We start from the raw sequence: 15,393 nt of genomic DNA, 5'->3' as shown, positions 1-15,393 counted from the left end.
CATTCTCAGCAAGTAACAACAATTAAACCTCACGGTATTAATTATCATCTTCATAATTAAATTACAAAGTGTGGCTTTTCTTTTACATATTGTTTGCCTGCACTGTTTAAATGCATCTTTTCTGGTATTTTTTCCCCAACAAAAAAGAATCATCACATTATGATATAGTATTTGAAAGTTTTTGCTTGTCTTTTGAAAGCAGGATAACCTCTTCAACAGAAACATACTAAGTTGTTCAGAAATTCTAGTACAATGAACAGAGACCTCAATGAAGCTGATCTTAAAGAGCTGATACCCACTTGTAAGCGTTTATCCAATAAGTGCTTTTACAGAACTCAGCATCAAACTGGACCCAGAGAATAGTTTTACCAATCTGTGGCAGGTAACTCTACAATACGGTTCTGAGGAAGCTTCTGATACTATTCTATGAGGGCTTCTTATCCAAAATAAATATGCTTGAAAGAACTATGCCACTGCCTGAAAAAGGAGTATCTTTGCAATGCAGTGCTCCCTGACAGTATTTAGTTTGCCAACAGCACTGCCTTCATCCCTCAAAATCTTTTTGTACTTCCAGACACACACAAAAATACCTAACTTAACTAGATATCTCTAGGAATACACAAACTCAAATAATTCAGAAACATTTTTTCTAAAGAACTGAACCCTTTATTTTTAGACAAATTGATTGTTAACATCATACCTGATTCTGCTGGAGGGGAGGCTGGGACTGTCCATCAGGAGCCTGGCCCTGGCTATCATTCCCTCCTACCGGAGAGCCACGAGTCGTGGCTGTCATACTCGACACAGGGCAGATCTTTGCAATTTTGTCTGCTTAGGTAGTTGTTGTGAGAGAAGAAATTATAGTCCACTTAGTAAAGTTGAAGTACCAGCATATGCTTGCTTTAAAAAGCTCCAACTCAAGAACACGCCATCTTGCAGAGACCATTGCATAACCTGGAAAAAAAAAAAAAAGACAATATGGTATATTGACGCATACATACAAAAGTAATCTGTACCTGGAAAATATAACATGATAAGACATCAGCAGGAGGTAACGTTCCAAATATTCAGGATGATTTTAATGTTCTAAGGTAAACTTAAAACTGATAATTACCTCTATAACCACTGAGAAACTGACACACATCCAAAATGCAGCAGACTCTATTGTACTTGAATTGCTACAGTAAGTTTTCAATTTGAATTCAAGGGTGCTGATCGATGTACAAAATGACCTGGTTAAGACCATAAACAGCCAAATTTGTCATCTTTTCCCATACTCTCCTCCTGACACTGTCCAACTGCAGATGTCTGAGAGGGAGCTGGAGATGTTTACCTCAGCTAAGACTAATAGAGACCTTGCAGTCAAACTTCTTCTACTAGCACATCAGTATTTACCCAGGGCATTTGAGCTGTGTTCCCTTCCTCCAGCACATGCCTGTGAAAGACTGGGTCCAGGGGCCTTTCAGGCCCACTACAAAGCCCATCACATACCCACCAAGTATTTTAGTGGATTATATGAAGAAAATTGTGACATCAGATTTATCTGTTGATTTTATAATCATGATATACCAACACTTCAATAATCACTATGCACTTCAGCTTCACTGTGCATCATTTAAATACAGAAATAAAAAGTTGCATTAAATTATACCAGCAATTCCACTCTATACCACTGTGTAACAACTGAAGACGAAACATCAATTTTCAAAGCAGCTCAGACTTCCAAGCACTACATAAACCAACAATAGTACTCAGAAAGCTCAAAAGCCAAGTAGGGTGGTAGAAAGAATTATATGAGCTCTCAGCAACATTCATTTGTCAGTGCTAAGTTCCTGATTCAATCACCAAAATCTTTGAGTTAACAAGTTAGACTGAAAATTTTGCTGTAACACTAGTCATAATAAACCAGTTACAAATATGCAATCTCATATCAAATTAATTTTCAATGCTGTTATCTTTCTCCAAAACACTTTAAAATCCTTTCCTAAATTGTTCAAATTTGCAAGCCTGAATACGCTATTCCTCCCCTGCCCAGTCTCCAATATTAACAGCACCAACAAATTTGGAGTTCTTGAATACTGTCACTAAAATAATGCTCACTTCTGAATAAAACAATATTATTTGAATACAGTCAATTGTAATTCATCCCCACCCTTCAGAATTCACATTCATAGGGCTTAGTTAAGCCTGCTAAGTTCAAAACAAAGGCATTACCAACTCAGATTTTCTTTAGGAAGAAAATTATTTTTTAAATGCAGTTTAAAAAAATAACTGTAACCAATGCACCTATTAAAATGCCCTCCTCTTTGAGTATTTATTTTCTGTCGATGTTTAGAAAGATCACTAGGTAGAAAATCTTAACAAAACTAAGTTTCCTGCCATATATATATATATATATATATACATACACACACACACACACACTGTAGTCTGCTGCAGTTCAATGCAGTCACTTCCTCTGCACTACCTGATTGAGCCTTCTAGGTACTTGCATAAACCAATGAAATCAAACTTCTGCCAACTCCTATTGTACTTTTCAACAGCCCCAAGTCAACTCTTCTCACAACAAACCTTCCTCAATCACCACCATAACAGGAATGAGGTAGTAAAGCAGCAGGAAAATGGTGAAACAGCTCCTTTCAGCTGCACTGCTGCTCTAGGTTTGCTTTAACAGTATAAACAAGTGACCACTAGCAGCTGTGGTTCCACATTAATTTACATGAAGCGCAAGCTACTTCAGTCTCACATTTTTCTTATTCTAATGCTTTTGGCTGAACTATCATGAAGTGAACCAATTCAGAGTACTAAAGTAAACAACAACAAAACCCCACAAACTTTCAAAGACTGTAATTAATTTTCAGTTTCTTTAATTACCTTAACTAGTGTACTGGACTGCCAGAGAGAGGACTCATCCTAATGCCAGCCAGGGAGCCACGACAAAACTGCAGCTCTCCTGGTAGACTGACTTACACTACCGTGGATTTACCCTCAGAGTTTGCCTCTATGCTTAGCTGAAGGATCTGGTCAAAGACTTCTTGTAAATTCCTTTCTGCTCAAGGCAAGCGACATAATTTAACCAGGAGATACAAGAAAACTACTACTGAAATAATCAACTTATTCAAAATCTTGTAAATTCACTGAGTAAAAACCTGTGTTACAAAAATATACAGAATTTTGTAGACATTAGTAAATACAAGAAATCTACATAAAGGACTAATCCATCTTTTTCTTCCTCTTATTTAGTGACTGTTTGCTTAACACTCTAATCACGATACTCTATATATGTTACTTAAATTACATTCACAGAAAAGTGTATTTGACAGCCTCCAGAGAAATTCACTTGGCTTGGCCATGTGCACAAGACAAGGCCAAATTCTAAAGCGAGTTCATCACTTCTCTCCATTCATGTGATATTCTCAACTTCAAGTTATGCTGCAGCTAACTAAAACCACTCCACCCCTAATAAATAGCCCAACTGCTGCGTGTAGCAGCACTGGAACAGGCTGCCCAGGGAAGTTGTGGAGTCTCCTTCTCTGGAGACATTCAAAACCCGCCTGGACATGTTCCTGTGCGACCTCACCTAGGTGTTCCTGCTCCAGCAGGGGGATTGGACTAGATGGTCTTTTGAGGTCCCTTCCAATCCCAAACATACTGCGTGATACTGTGATATTCTAAACTGCAATGATATCCTCATTCAGGTATTTTCCTTCTAATTACAGAGTATACAAACATATTTACATAAGCACAAATCATCATCCATTTAATGCATTTTAAACATTATTAGAAGGGAATAATTTACCAGTCCAGTTTTCAGCCACTGATTTATGTTTTAAACAAAACATCAAACTGCATGCCCACAGAGAACAACACACTGCTGTTCTAATATCTCTGGAACTGATTACCCATGAAATTTCAAATACCCATCACTTCTTTAATTGAGACTACTCAATTTCAGTTTTTTACAGTTAAAACTCACCAATGCAGTTTGTCTCCACTCAAAAAATAGCCTTTACACCTATTTAATGTGATTTTTTTATAAACAAATGTAAACTGATGCAGTGACACCTTTGTTTTGAGTAAAGAGACAGCCCAACAGAAAAAATTCAAACTGCCTGTATTCAGCTGAATTCTAACAGAGACTATATTAATTTTTACATACCTCTCATTTCTACAATATTTGATTTTTTTGATTCATTATAGTAAGCCATGCTAAAAAAAATTATCACCGTTACCCAAAGCTTTGAATGGATGTTTTGATACAGTGTCAAGATGGAGACAGGCACCCGTTAAATGACAAACTAAATACTCCATTGTTTATCAAGTGATCTACAAGGCTGTCCTGGTTTAAACCACTACAGAGGCTATGCAGACTGAGTCCCACTGACATTGGCTTTTGATTGCCAACTGAGTGAATGCCCATCTCCTTATGGCACCCTGATCCACCAATAAATTATAAGTGAAAGTCAGCTTTTGCTTCCCCCAACTTCTTGCCATTTTAGTAACACTAGCAAAAGACAACTGTAGGGCTTTTTGCCTCAGCATGCTCCCTACTGTGAAGCCACCAGCTGCTGCAAGCAGCATCCCACCAGAGGACTAGCAGACAGCCCAGAGGCGGCCGGGCAGGTGCTGCCCTCTGCAATGGGCCTCTGCTTCCAGGCTCCAGCGTTCAGTGCAGCTGCACATATGAGCCTCACACCTCAGCTTCCACAGCCAACAACCTCCCACCTGTGTGGCAGAAGAGGTTAATTTTGCTTGAGGAAGAAAAGAAATCAAGCACCTTTTCAAAAGCCAGGAAAAAAAATCAGGCATGGGTTCCTGGATAAAAGCTAGATGAGAAGCAAATGTATTTGTATGTACATATTACTCTGTTACAGTAAACAACGAATACAAATGATGGCATTTTAGCACATAATGATCCAGGATCATAATTTTCTAATACAGTTGACTTCTAGAATAGTTTTCATCTGAGTTTCTCAAAGTCACCTCCTCAAAAGTAATGGAAATATCCCAATACATACAGCCTTTCTCCTAAATTAGCTATTTATACTATAGAGTCTCAGGAAGAAGAAAAAAAGGCAAATACAAGGTGACAGATGACAGTAGCAGACCTCAACATACAATTCATTATACATGTACATAACCTAGGACCTATATAGGGACACAGACCTATTTTTCCTTTATTTCAAGTCTTCTGGTTATATACAAATGAGGATACGTGCCACAAAATCTATTCTGCAGTGTGGTAACAATGTATGCCAGGATACCAGTCTACTCAACATGTAAAAACAGAGCTTTCTAAAAAAATCATACAGCTATGCTAAGAAAAAATAATTATTTTTTGTCCAGCATTATTTATAGTATGACATTCCTGCATGAACGGGATCTCACAGATCATATGCTCTTTCACCATAAGTGTCATACTGCAAAAAAAGCTTAACTGCAGCAATATAAATTTTAGGATGAAAGGCATCACAGATTTGTTTCATATAGGATTTTGGGAACTGTCTTCTTAACATCCTCATAAATACCGACTCATCACAAGGGTTATTATGGGATTTTAGTCTAAAAATTCTAGACTTGGAAGTCTAACCTTCTACCCTGTTCCTTTATTTCAATCAAAACACCTTCTCATCTGGAAACATCTCCCCAAAAACTGTAACACTGACCTAATTCAGTAGTTACAATCTATACACACCCCCACACATTTATCTTTCTTTCTCTGTTCCTTGTATCTTTCAGGAAGGAAGAAATTAGTTATATAATCAGAATAGAAAACTGGTGGTCCCAGCAATTTTCTCATTAACATTGACATGCACTAAAATTGAAATGCATTCAATGATTAATGAAAGACTTGTCACTAGGCTACTATTCAGTAGACCAAGAAGTGTCTAACTTTCAATGCTTAAAAAATACCTGATATGCAGCACAGAAAAGGTTATTTCAAATAGTTTACATTACAAAGACAATTAATTTAGATTCCCTCTCCTAGTAGTCAGTGTTCATGCATTAGACTCCAACACATTGTTTCAAAGCAGTAAATTTATAAGTGACACAGTAAAAGACAAATTGTCAGTAACTATAATTGCTATGAACTAAAACTATTCTCATGGAAAAATACGTTACTTCAGGTAATCTTTTTTTTAATCTTTCCACATACATCTGAAATTAAGACACTTGGCAGCATAAGTTTCTGGAGCATTGGGAACATCCATGCAAATGTACCATTCTATTTGCTCTCAATAGCACATGAAAAATTAAAAAGAGGAATGACCTGAAACACACTCCAGCTCTTTCAGGATTTTAACTTCAAAGCTTAGTGTTGAGACTAAGCATAGCTAAGCTACATCTACTTAATGGTATTCAACTTCACTTCATACAAGATGCTTCTGCAGCTACCATTCACTAAGCAAGCAGTAAAAGCATAGAAAGTGGAATTCCAAAAGAAAGCATTGCTGCTTATTGTCAGGTCAAGAGCAAAGCAGAGGGACCACAACTCTCAACCCCATAAATATGACCTCAAAGGAGTCATCTAAATGCATTCAGATCTTCAAATGCCAGCTACACAGCATTCTATGCTGAAGAGACTGTAAAGGAATGCTGCCACAAATACTAGCTTTAATCAATGATGTTTCCTCCTTCCTGAGTGACAAATATTATCAGTATTAGAGATACTGACTTAGAGGTATGACAGTCTGATCCTGTTGTCTTCTGCCCACATTTCAGAGCATTAGAGAATATGTCATGCAAAGGTCTGGTTGGAAATTTAAATTTCTGAGGACATTCAAAGAATGAAGCCTTAATATGGATGAGATTTAAGGGAAACAAAGTTCAACCACCGCTAAGAAATGAAAATGCCGTATTTAAATCCTGTGTTAAAAGAACTAAAACACTGACATATGGGACATAATTCAAGAATAGGGATAGAGAATTCAGTATTTATCCCATCACTATTAAAAAAGAAATCATCATCACCACAACAACAAAAAAAAGCAACTAGACATAGGAGGCTTAATGATACAAAGAGTATTTTTTTAAAAATATAGCTCTGTTAGAGCAAAGCCACACAGATTATTTCATCTTCTGAAAAAAAATTTCCAAACAGAAAACTAGACAATAGTACTGGTTTCTCATGTAACCTGACTTGAGAAATACTGTAAAGAGCAGAATCTGACTACACTTAACTGTTTCAGGTATCCTAAGCTTATGGTTCTGAGATTCCCTTCTCAGGTGATTAGAAGTCTCTCCTCAGGCTTCTCTGGTTAAAAGCTGATCCCCCTTCCATCAGAAGTTTCTCAGTTTTGATATAAAATTCTTATTGACATGTCAAGCTTGGAGGCCAGGAAATTCTAACCAAAGCAAACTGTATTCAGGTTAAGGCTGAGAACACGGTATTTGGCCCTGCATGTCAAGGCAACAAAACGGACATTTTCAAAATGTAGTAACTTCTTGCTTCCACATGGAATAACTTTCCAAAAGACTTCACTAAAAAAAAAAAAAAAAAAAAAAAAAAAGAAAAAATAGGAAAAAAAGAAATCTTTTACACCACTCAGCTGTCTTACTTCGAGGCAATTATCAATGAAGGTTAGGCCCCAAAGTGGAACTGCACATCAGCAAAAACTGTCTTTCTCTAAAAGACTTCCACTTGCCAGCAATTCCTGATGCATTTAACAGACAGTGTACCACTGGTTACCTAAGGTACATGATGCTTTTTCCCAGATAATGTAACAAGAGGTCAGGTCTCAGGATCATACACTTAGTTTTGGCTACCAAACAGAAAAGTCCATTTCGCTTCCTGTTCTGAAGGAAAAGTATTTTGCTGGTGTGACAGCACATAGAGAACAATGCCAAAGACACAGCACCAAGCGAGCAGTCAATGTCTTACATACAAAACCAGCCAATGTTAAGATGATTAACCATGTACACCCCCAGTGAGCTGTGGCCTTGCTGCCAAGCTTTCCTGAACGCATCTGTTCCAGGCCGCTGACACGGACAGAGTGCAGAGCAAGACTGGGTCTCTCACCCGGCATGATCACTCCAGAGCTTTCAGTGGGAGCTACACTGGTTCAACTAGCACAAAACTGTATTCTCAACAATATTCAATGTATCTCAATGACAGAAGGAGGAGTGACATAAAATTTACAGACCCTGCAATTCTATTATTTAAATTCTTGTTTTCAACATTTCCAAGTGATGAAAATACTACGTTGAAGGCACTGGTAAGCAGCTACATAATGTGGGATTTTATGCTGGGAGATGAGGATATTGGTCACAACAGTAAAACAAACTAGACTTTCCAAGAACAGCATGAAGCCAAGTGAATTATTAAAAAAGCACTAATATATGTGTTCACCATAAGGAAAGCAAACTTAGTAACTTCTATCTGGAAAATACTAACATCTATCTTAAAAATGCTTAAATGTTTTGAACTATGACTTTCACTTACTATGCAGCCCTTTTCTTGAACTCAAAAGGAACATGCAAACAAGTGAGAAAGACTTCCTTTCACTTTGTATTAACAGAACAAGCTACAACAGGAAAACCTCAAAAATAAAATTAAAAAACCCAGAACTTAGAACTTTAATATGTACATTTGTTTCAGACAGAGTCAGATTCAATCTCATGCTGCTAAGCAACAAAATGCTATACTTTTTTCCAATTATGCTACAGTTCATTTAGGCAGGCAGCTGTCCTTCTGCAACCCAAATTAGCATGGAGCCAATTAGGATGGAGTTGATACTCTGGGTCCAACTGCAACCTCAGTCCTTTACAGGCAGCAGTAGAACACTATGAGGGAGAACAAATCATAGTCTAATGTTTACATTTAAATCATATTCTAGACTAAAAGGAATACACACCTTCGCAGTTGATAGTATACCATCTATGGAATAACTATTATTATATCATGGCTACTTAACACTACTTTAAGAAAACAGTATGTCTGAAGTTTGCACCAAAGACTGATTAAATGCTCTTCGTTCCTTATTTCTGGTTAGGAAATCTGTAGTTTGGTCATTGGCCATATCAAATACTTCAAGCTGTTCATTCAGTTCTAAAATGGATGCAATAGTTGCACCTCTCCAAGTTACATAACAAAGTTCACTCCAGAAAACTTCAAGAACCCTGTTTGTTCCTTAAAGTATTATCCAAATGCTAATAGTTGCAAGATGTTACACTATTAGGCTTATTAAAAAAAAAAAAATCTTCATTTAAAAAAGGGATAATTAACTTTCAATGTTACTTCATATTCAACTTAACTGCTCTGCCTCTTTGCTACAAGGAGCAACTAATGCTGTAGAAAATGAAACCGCATTTTGCCTGCACTTGAGGATAAAATTTAGTTTTTGATAAACATATTGCAATATACTAACATAAGAGAATGATGTATCCAATTTTTTTTTAATGCAATTCATTTAATGCAATTTATTCTAATTGATTATCCTTATTTTTTAACTAATATATGTTTCCTAGGACACACCTATTACTATCATTCATAATTAATACATTTAAAACATCCTATCAACCACCATATAAATCATTAATTTATATTTATATACACATCTCCGACTCTTACACCCTGATAGTAAGTAGTATTTCTGCTCTGAATCTAAACGCAAAAGATGCATCGATGTCATAACAAAAAACTCTGTTTCCAATATTTATAATGTTATATATTTAAAAATAAAAAACTTATACTAAATATTTTCAAGCTGCACTGCATACAATATGACCAAGAATCCAGAGAAATGCACAGACGTAACTTCTACTAGAACTTGAAAAACAGGATATAGTCCAAAATAGCACAGAAAGGAAGTGGGGAGGAGTAGGACTAATGGAGAGTAGAAATCAAACTACCATCTCTGGGCATAAACCTGTTTAGTGAAACTCAGAGCCACTAATGCAACTTCCTACAATTTAATAAATTAAATCAATTTAATACTTTCCTTTACCATAACTGTGAAAGATGTCAGAGACTACCTGAATTTCCATACCACATTTTTACATGCTTGTCTGACTAAACTTAGAGCAAACAAAACAGATTAAAAAAATCTCCACTGATCTACACCAGCTTAACATGATTTTAACAAACAGGGACAACATTCCTAGCCAAACCCTTCACATAGCAATTCTCAATCCCATACTACCCAATATTAACAATAACATAAACAAAATTATAAAATTGCTAATAAATTTTGTGCATGGGACACAAAATAATGGGGTGATAAACAATTAGAACATGTCACAGAGTAATCTGGATCATCTGATAAACTTGGTAAAATAAAATGTGCACTAACATAGCCAAGTGTCAGGTCATTTACCTAGAAAAAAAAGGACATACAGAAAACTTTGCATACATTGGGAAACATGACTATAGCAAGAATAAGTCTCAGGACTGCATTTTTTTTTTACAGAAGCATATAATTTTGGTTGCAGAACTGATAAGAAACTTGTGAATTACAGTCTTTTACATCTAGAAAAAAAAGTAAGTAGCAACAAAGATGCCCTCCACACCAATTAGCTGCCCAGTGAGATCAGTGTGTAACATACTGAATCAAGTAACTGAATGCATTACAAGACTGGCCACAGGACAGAACACCAAAGACCATCCACTTCCAAGGCAGCCTAGTTGTTCTGGAGTTTTCAACTGCTATTTATCTTATTTCCTTGACATAAGGGCATAAAGATGTCCATTAAGACTGCTGTTCTACTCTCTTCTTCAATTTTTTGGCCTGTCAAAGAAGAAAAAGAATTGAGAAGCCATCAGGCAAATACCATATGAGCTGTATTTGTAACTAGCATGTTCTTCTCAAAAAAAAGCAGTAATTGCTAATCAAGCAAATGAACAAAATCAGAAAAAGCAGTGAGGACCTGCCTTCTCCCTACTGAGAAGAGATACACAATTTTCTAAATGACATAATATTTCCCTTTCAGTTCTGAAGCCCAAAGTTACAAATATAATATTATTTCATGCGAAGAGCTTTTAAGGTGTAGACTTCAAGAACAGTACGAATGTATCTAAAATGTGTGTTTTGCAGATCTTTGGCTAGTCACACAAGAAAACATTTACTGGCTGTTTGGAACAGCATATAGAACTAAGACGACTAAATGATACCACTACCAACTATATATAGCTACACTTTCAATTAAAAATAATGTCCATGCACAGAAACCATCTTTAAACATTATTTTTAAAGCATAAAGGATAAAGAGTAATATATTCAGTAACACTATTCTTCATACTAAGTGAGAAGGGAGGATGATGAATGCATTGCCAGAACACCAGCAACACTGAAATAGTATTTTCATCCACTGCCGTTCTCCCACTGAGAGGGAGGTGTTAGGAATTGTATCTTCCAGCATATGATGAACTAAGTGCTGTGACACTGTTACAGTTTTGCTTGGAAATTAAAGCAGACAGTAGACATATAGGCAAAATACAGAACTAAATGGGGAGGAAGGCCTAGATTTAATAGGTTTCAAACAAAATCAGTAATAGTCAGGTACAAAAAAATTACTACCAGCTATGCAGAGGAAAGAATACTGGTAAGGCTTCAACACTATTAAAAAAAAACAAAAAACAAAAAACAACAAACACAAAAAACCAACCAACCACACACAAAAACAAAACAAAAAAACCCACACAACACACAAACAAAAAAGCACTTCAGCAGAAATGTCTTAAAAGCAGTTCAATCATGCCAGAGAAAGAGCAGTAAACACCATTTTTACCAAAGTCTAGTCTTCTTGAAAGTAAATTCATACAACCCAGGAAGTATACTAGCTTCTACAAGGTGATGTTAAAACAAACAAATCAAATCTGATTTTGTTGACATGTAATCTTTCACACAACTCCACTAACACAAGTAAATGGTCTATTACATTTACAGTTTTGTCTTAAGCAGTATCAATTTTTAAAGTACTAAAGCAAATTAAAACGAGGCCAACAGTTCTGTTTGTAAAAAGCTAACAGTTTCACTTTTGTTTTGTCTTTGGGAGATGAATGTCACCAATTAAACACTCTACAGTAGCTTAAGCCTACTTGATTTTGTTTGTGTTTGGGCATTACACCATTTCACAGCAAATGTGGGGTTTTTGCTTGTTTCTTGGTTCTTTTTTGACATTTTCTTCAGATTTGCCATAAGAAGTCTGCAATATTCACACTCGGGTTGATAAAAACAAAGAAATGCTGATGCACCTATGCAGATTTTTCCTCCAAACTGTAAACTCCAGTTTCTTAACCACTTCAGAAGCTACTTCAATTCCATCTTTAAGAATGGACATTTCTTCCTTCTTTCACAACCAAGTCCTTCGGACTTTCAACTTTGTAAAAGCTTTTGGTTTTGTATCTGAGATTGTCAGCGTGACAGTTAAACCTTTGATACATATCCAGAACTTTAGTTCCACAACTTACACAGGAAGTTTTTATTTTCCTTTTAGGTTGCATTAGATTCTATAATTTCTCTCTAAATCAGGTCCTAAGGTTAACTAGAGATGAACATGAGTTTTGTAAATTCTGAAAATTATCCACAAATATCTTACTTCTTTTGGGAAGTTGTTAATAATTGTTCTTAATAATTGCTAAGAAACTTTACCCTCTAGCTCAGCTGACCTTTGAAACCTCCTTGGAAGTTGTGTTCTTTTGCTGCAGGGCGCACAAAGAAAACTCAGACAATTTTAGTGCAATTTTGTAGGCTGGCTGATGAAGCTACAACTATGAAGTACCTGTCTCCTCCTGTGAGGAACAGAATAAAATCCTTAAGAATATACTTATTTTTCAGCTGGAAGGGACATACTATTATTATCTAGTCCAACTGTCCAGGGATAACAGATAACATTAACTGCAGACAATCTAAAAACTTAATGAAAGAAATTTAAATCAAAACACTCCCTTTGATCTGCTATACTAGAGCAATTTAACACTATTTACAACTTGAATTCTTCCCAGGAAATAGAGCAAAAAAGGAAGTAACACTTCAATGTTCCATGCTTTCAAGATCCCGTTGAACGGTTCCAATGCCCAAATCATATTTTCTCATGTTCAGTGGCATCCCTAGCCTGGGCTTCCCCCAGAGATACATAAATAATCATGGCTTCTGTGATTTCTGATGGGATTCATACATTCTACCAGGCTACTGGTAGTTGCTGAACGGCTTTTGTTACCTTCATTCTTTTCCAAGTATTTCAAGGGAAGCATAATAGCACCTTCTAGGTTTGTTCCACTTCTGGCTTTAAGACATAAAATTATTTATAGTATACTGCACTTAAGGCTTTATGAAACTCAGTACTATAAATATTTGAAATGTTGTCTAAAGCCATTCAGCCAATGAATTATGGATATTACTACAATGTTATTTCTACATTTTACTTGCACACTATTCTTTGTCAAATCATGCTTATACATAGCACCTGATGTATCACCATAGCGTGCAGCACCCAACGCCACTACCACAATTACAGTATTAATATAAATCTTCTGTTAGAAAAATGAAGTTTAAAGTTAGCTTGCAAAAATCAGGCTAGCCCCTTAGGACTCCCTTTATGTTTTCTCCATGGAGAATTTACGGGCTTCCCTACACTATGTTAAACATTACACTAAAAAAAAAAAAAAAAGAAAAAAAATTCTTTAATTAACTAATAAGTAGTATTATTAATCTATATCCCTACCATCCAGTGACATTATCAATACATTACAGAAATTTTCCCTTGAAGTATAAAATTATTGCTTGGTTAACTGCAAATAATTCAAGCACGGTACAGCATCTAAACCAGATATTAAGTTGGAAGCATTTTACATTCTTGAATCATGACAAAATTAACTTTGTGAAATACCCAGATATTTTGCAATGCTTTAAATTCAAATAATCTAAGTATTCCCGTTACTGTACTAGTTTTAATTTCACTTTTTTTTCTTAAACTCTGCTTTTCATCTAATGCTAGGTAAGCACAAATCAACCACAGGAACTCAGGCACTACCATCATCATCAAGCATAATTTAAAATGTCTCAAATATAGAAGAAAGTGCTATCAGCATTGAAAGTAATGTTTTAATAAGTTTCTTCATAGCTGCTTAACAAACTTCGCCAAACTTCCAACTAGTTTTCAATATACAAACTGCGAAACTCAGCCTGGAGATTTTTGTATGGTTCCATGCTCACTACCTGCAAATAAACATTTTGCCATTTCCTGTTGCCTTACAACCATTTCAGTTAGATACTCACTCTGAAAAATGAAGCTTGCACAAGCTCACCAGAGGTATTACAAGCTGATAGCTTTTTTTTTTTAAGACTGCCTTATATGTGCTCTCATTGCAACTGAACTTATACAAGCCATCCGCCTAAGCAGATTGAATGCTCAAAAAAATCACTGAAAACGATCTGTCTGCTCCAGAGAACTTGTATAATAACCCCCCTTAAAAATCCTGGCCTCTCTGCAGGGAAATAAGAAGTGGCAACATGAACAGAAGTTCTGTTCTCTGTCTTAATGCTCCTTCTTGCCAGCACGATGAAGGCCGTAGTCTGATATACATGCAAAAAAAAAGTAAACAGTAGACAGAGGAAGTTAGATAAGAACAAGTAAGGAAGCCCCTAGAAAGTATACTAAGAACAAAGTAGGGTTGGAAACAGGAGACTTATTTCCATTATACCCATTCCCTCACAAAAACAGAAAGTGACTCTACTGTCCCAGAAACTTAATATTCTTGTATCTATAAAACCTATCAAGAAGTATGTCATAACCTTCTTTATTGAGAAATGCAGGAGATAATGATCAATTACTACCACATCCTAAAGACTGAGGATGGATTTTAAAACTCTGTTGCAGCTCTGTCTGAAAACCAGTGTCATTAAAAAAAAACAAACCTCACCAAGAAAACAAAACAAAAAAAACCCAAACCCACACATTACTACTAATCTCCCTGCACTGAAAATGGTTAACTGCTAAATCCCATAAACGCCCTTGCTAAAGAGCACCTCCCTTTAGTACACAAAATAAAGATAGCAGTTTTCAGCTGAATCCACCAACAGGCCAAGAGGGAGAAGGCAAAAGTTGTAAATGTTCTTTGTAGGGGCAGTGCTTAAGCTACCACAAAGTGACAGTGTCTGAACTCTCATAAGGTAGTTTTGCCACCACAGTGCGTATATGGGTCTTTTCTGCTTCCATTGTTGGAACCTTGGTGAGAAACAGCAATCTTATTCCCCAGTAGGAGTATCATACCCTGACAAATTTTAAAACAGAAGTTTCATTGTATTTCTGCACGTGGACAAGCCTTAGCTGAAGGTACAGCTTCACAGTCTGTCTGAAATCAGGTAAGTCTCCACTGTCTCGAGAAGGACCATCTTGCTCACTTCCATCCCAGCCACCTTCTCAACACTAGTATTAGCCCTTGCGTCACCACAT

At 36.2% G+C, this 15,393-nt stretch overlaps 1 protein-coding gene across 3 annotated transcripts in view; it reads right to left on the bottom strand.

Moving 5' to 3' along the window:
• Positions 1–15,393, bottom strand: part of USP9X (ubiquitin specific peptidase 9 X-linked) — a 109,911-nt gene that overhangs the window by 79,246 nt on the left and 15,272 nt on the right. For all 3 annotated transcript variants that reach the window (XM_082058247.1, XM_082058246.1, XM_082058245.1), the window contains exon 2: positions 701–954. In XM_082058247.1, coding sequence (XP_081914373.1) covers positions 701–796 — 96 coding nt within the window. In that variant the 5' untranslated portion in view covers positions 797–954. The remainder of the gene's footprint in view (positions 1–700; positions 955–15,393) is intronic.

Source organism: Streptopelia decaocto (assembly GCF_964273445.1).
Source record: "Streptopelia decaocto genome assembly, chromosome: 1".
NCBI classification, from domain to species: domain Eukaryota; kingdom Metazoa; phylum Chordata; class Aves; order Columbiformes; family Columbidae; genus Streptopelia; species Streptopelia decaocto.
The sequence above is the reverse complement of the archived record's forward strand: the minus strand, read 5'-3'. Positions and strand labels throughout refer to the sequence as shown.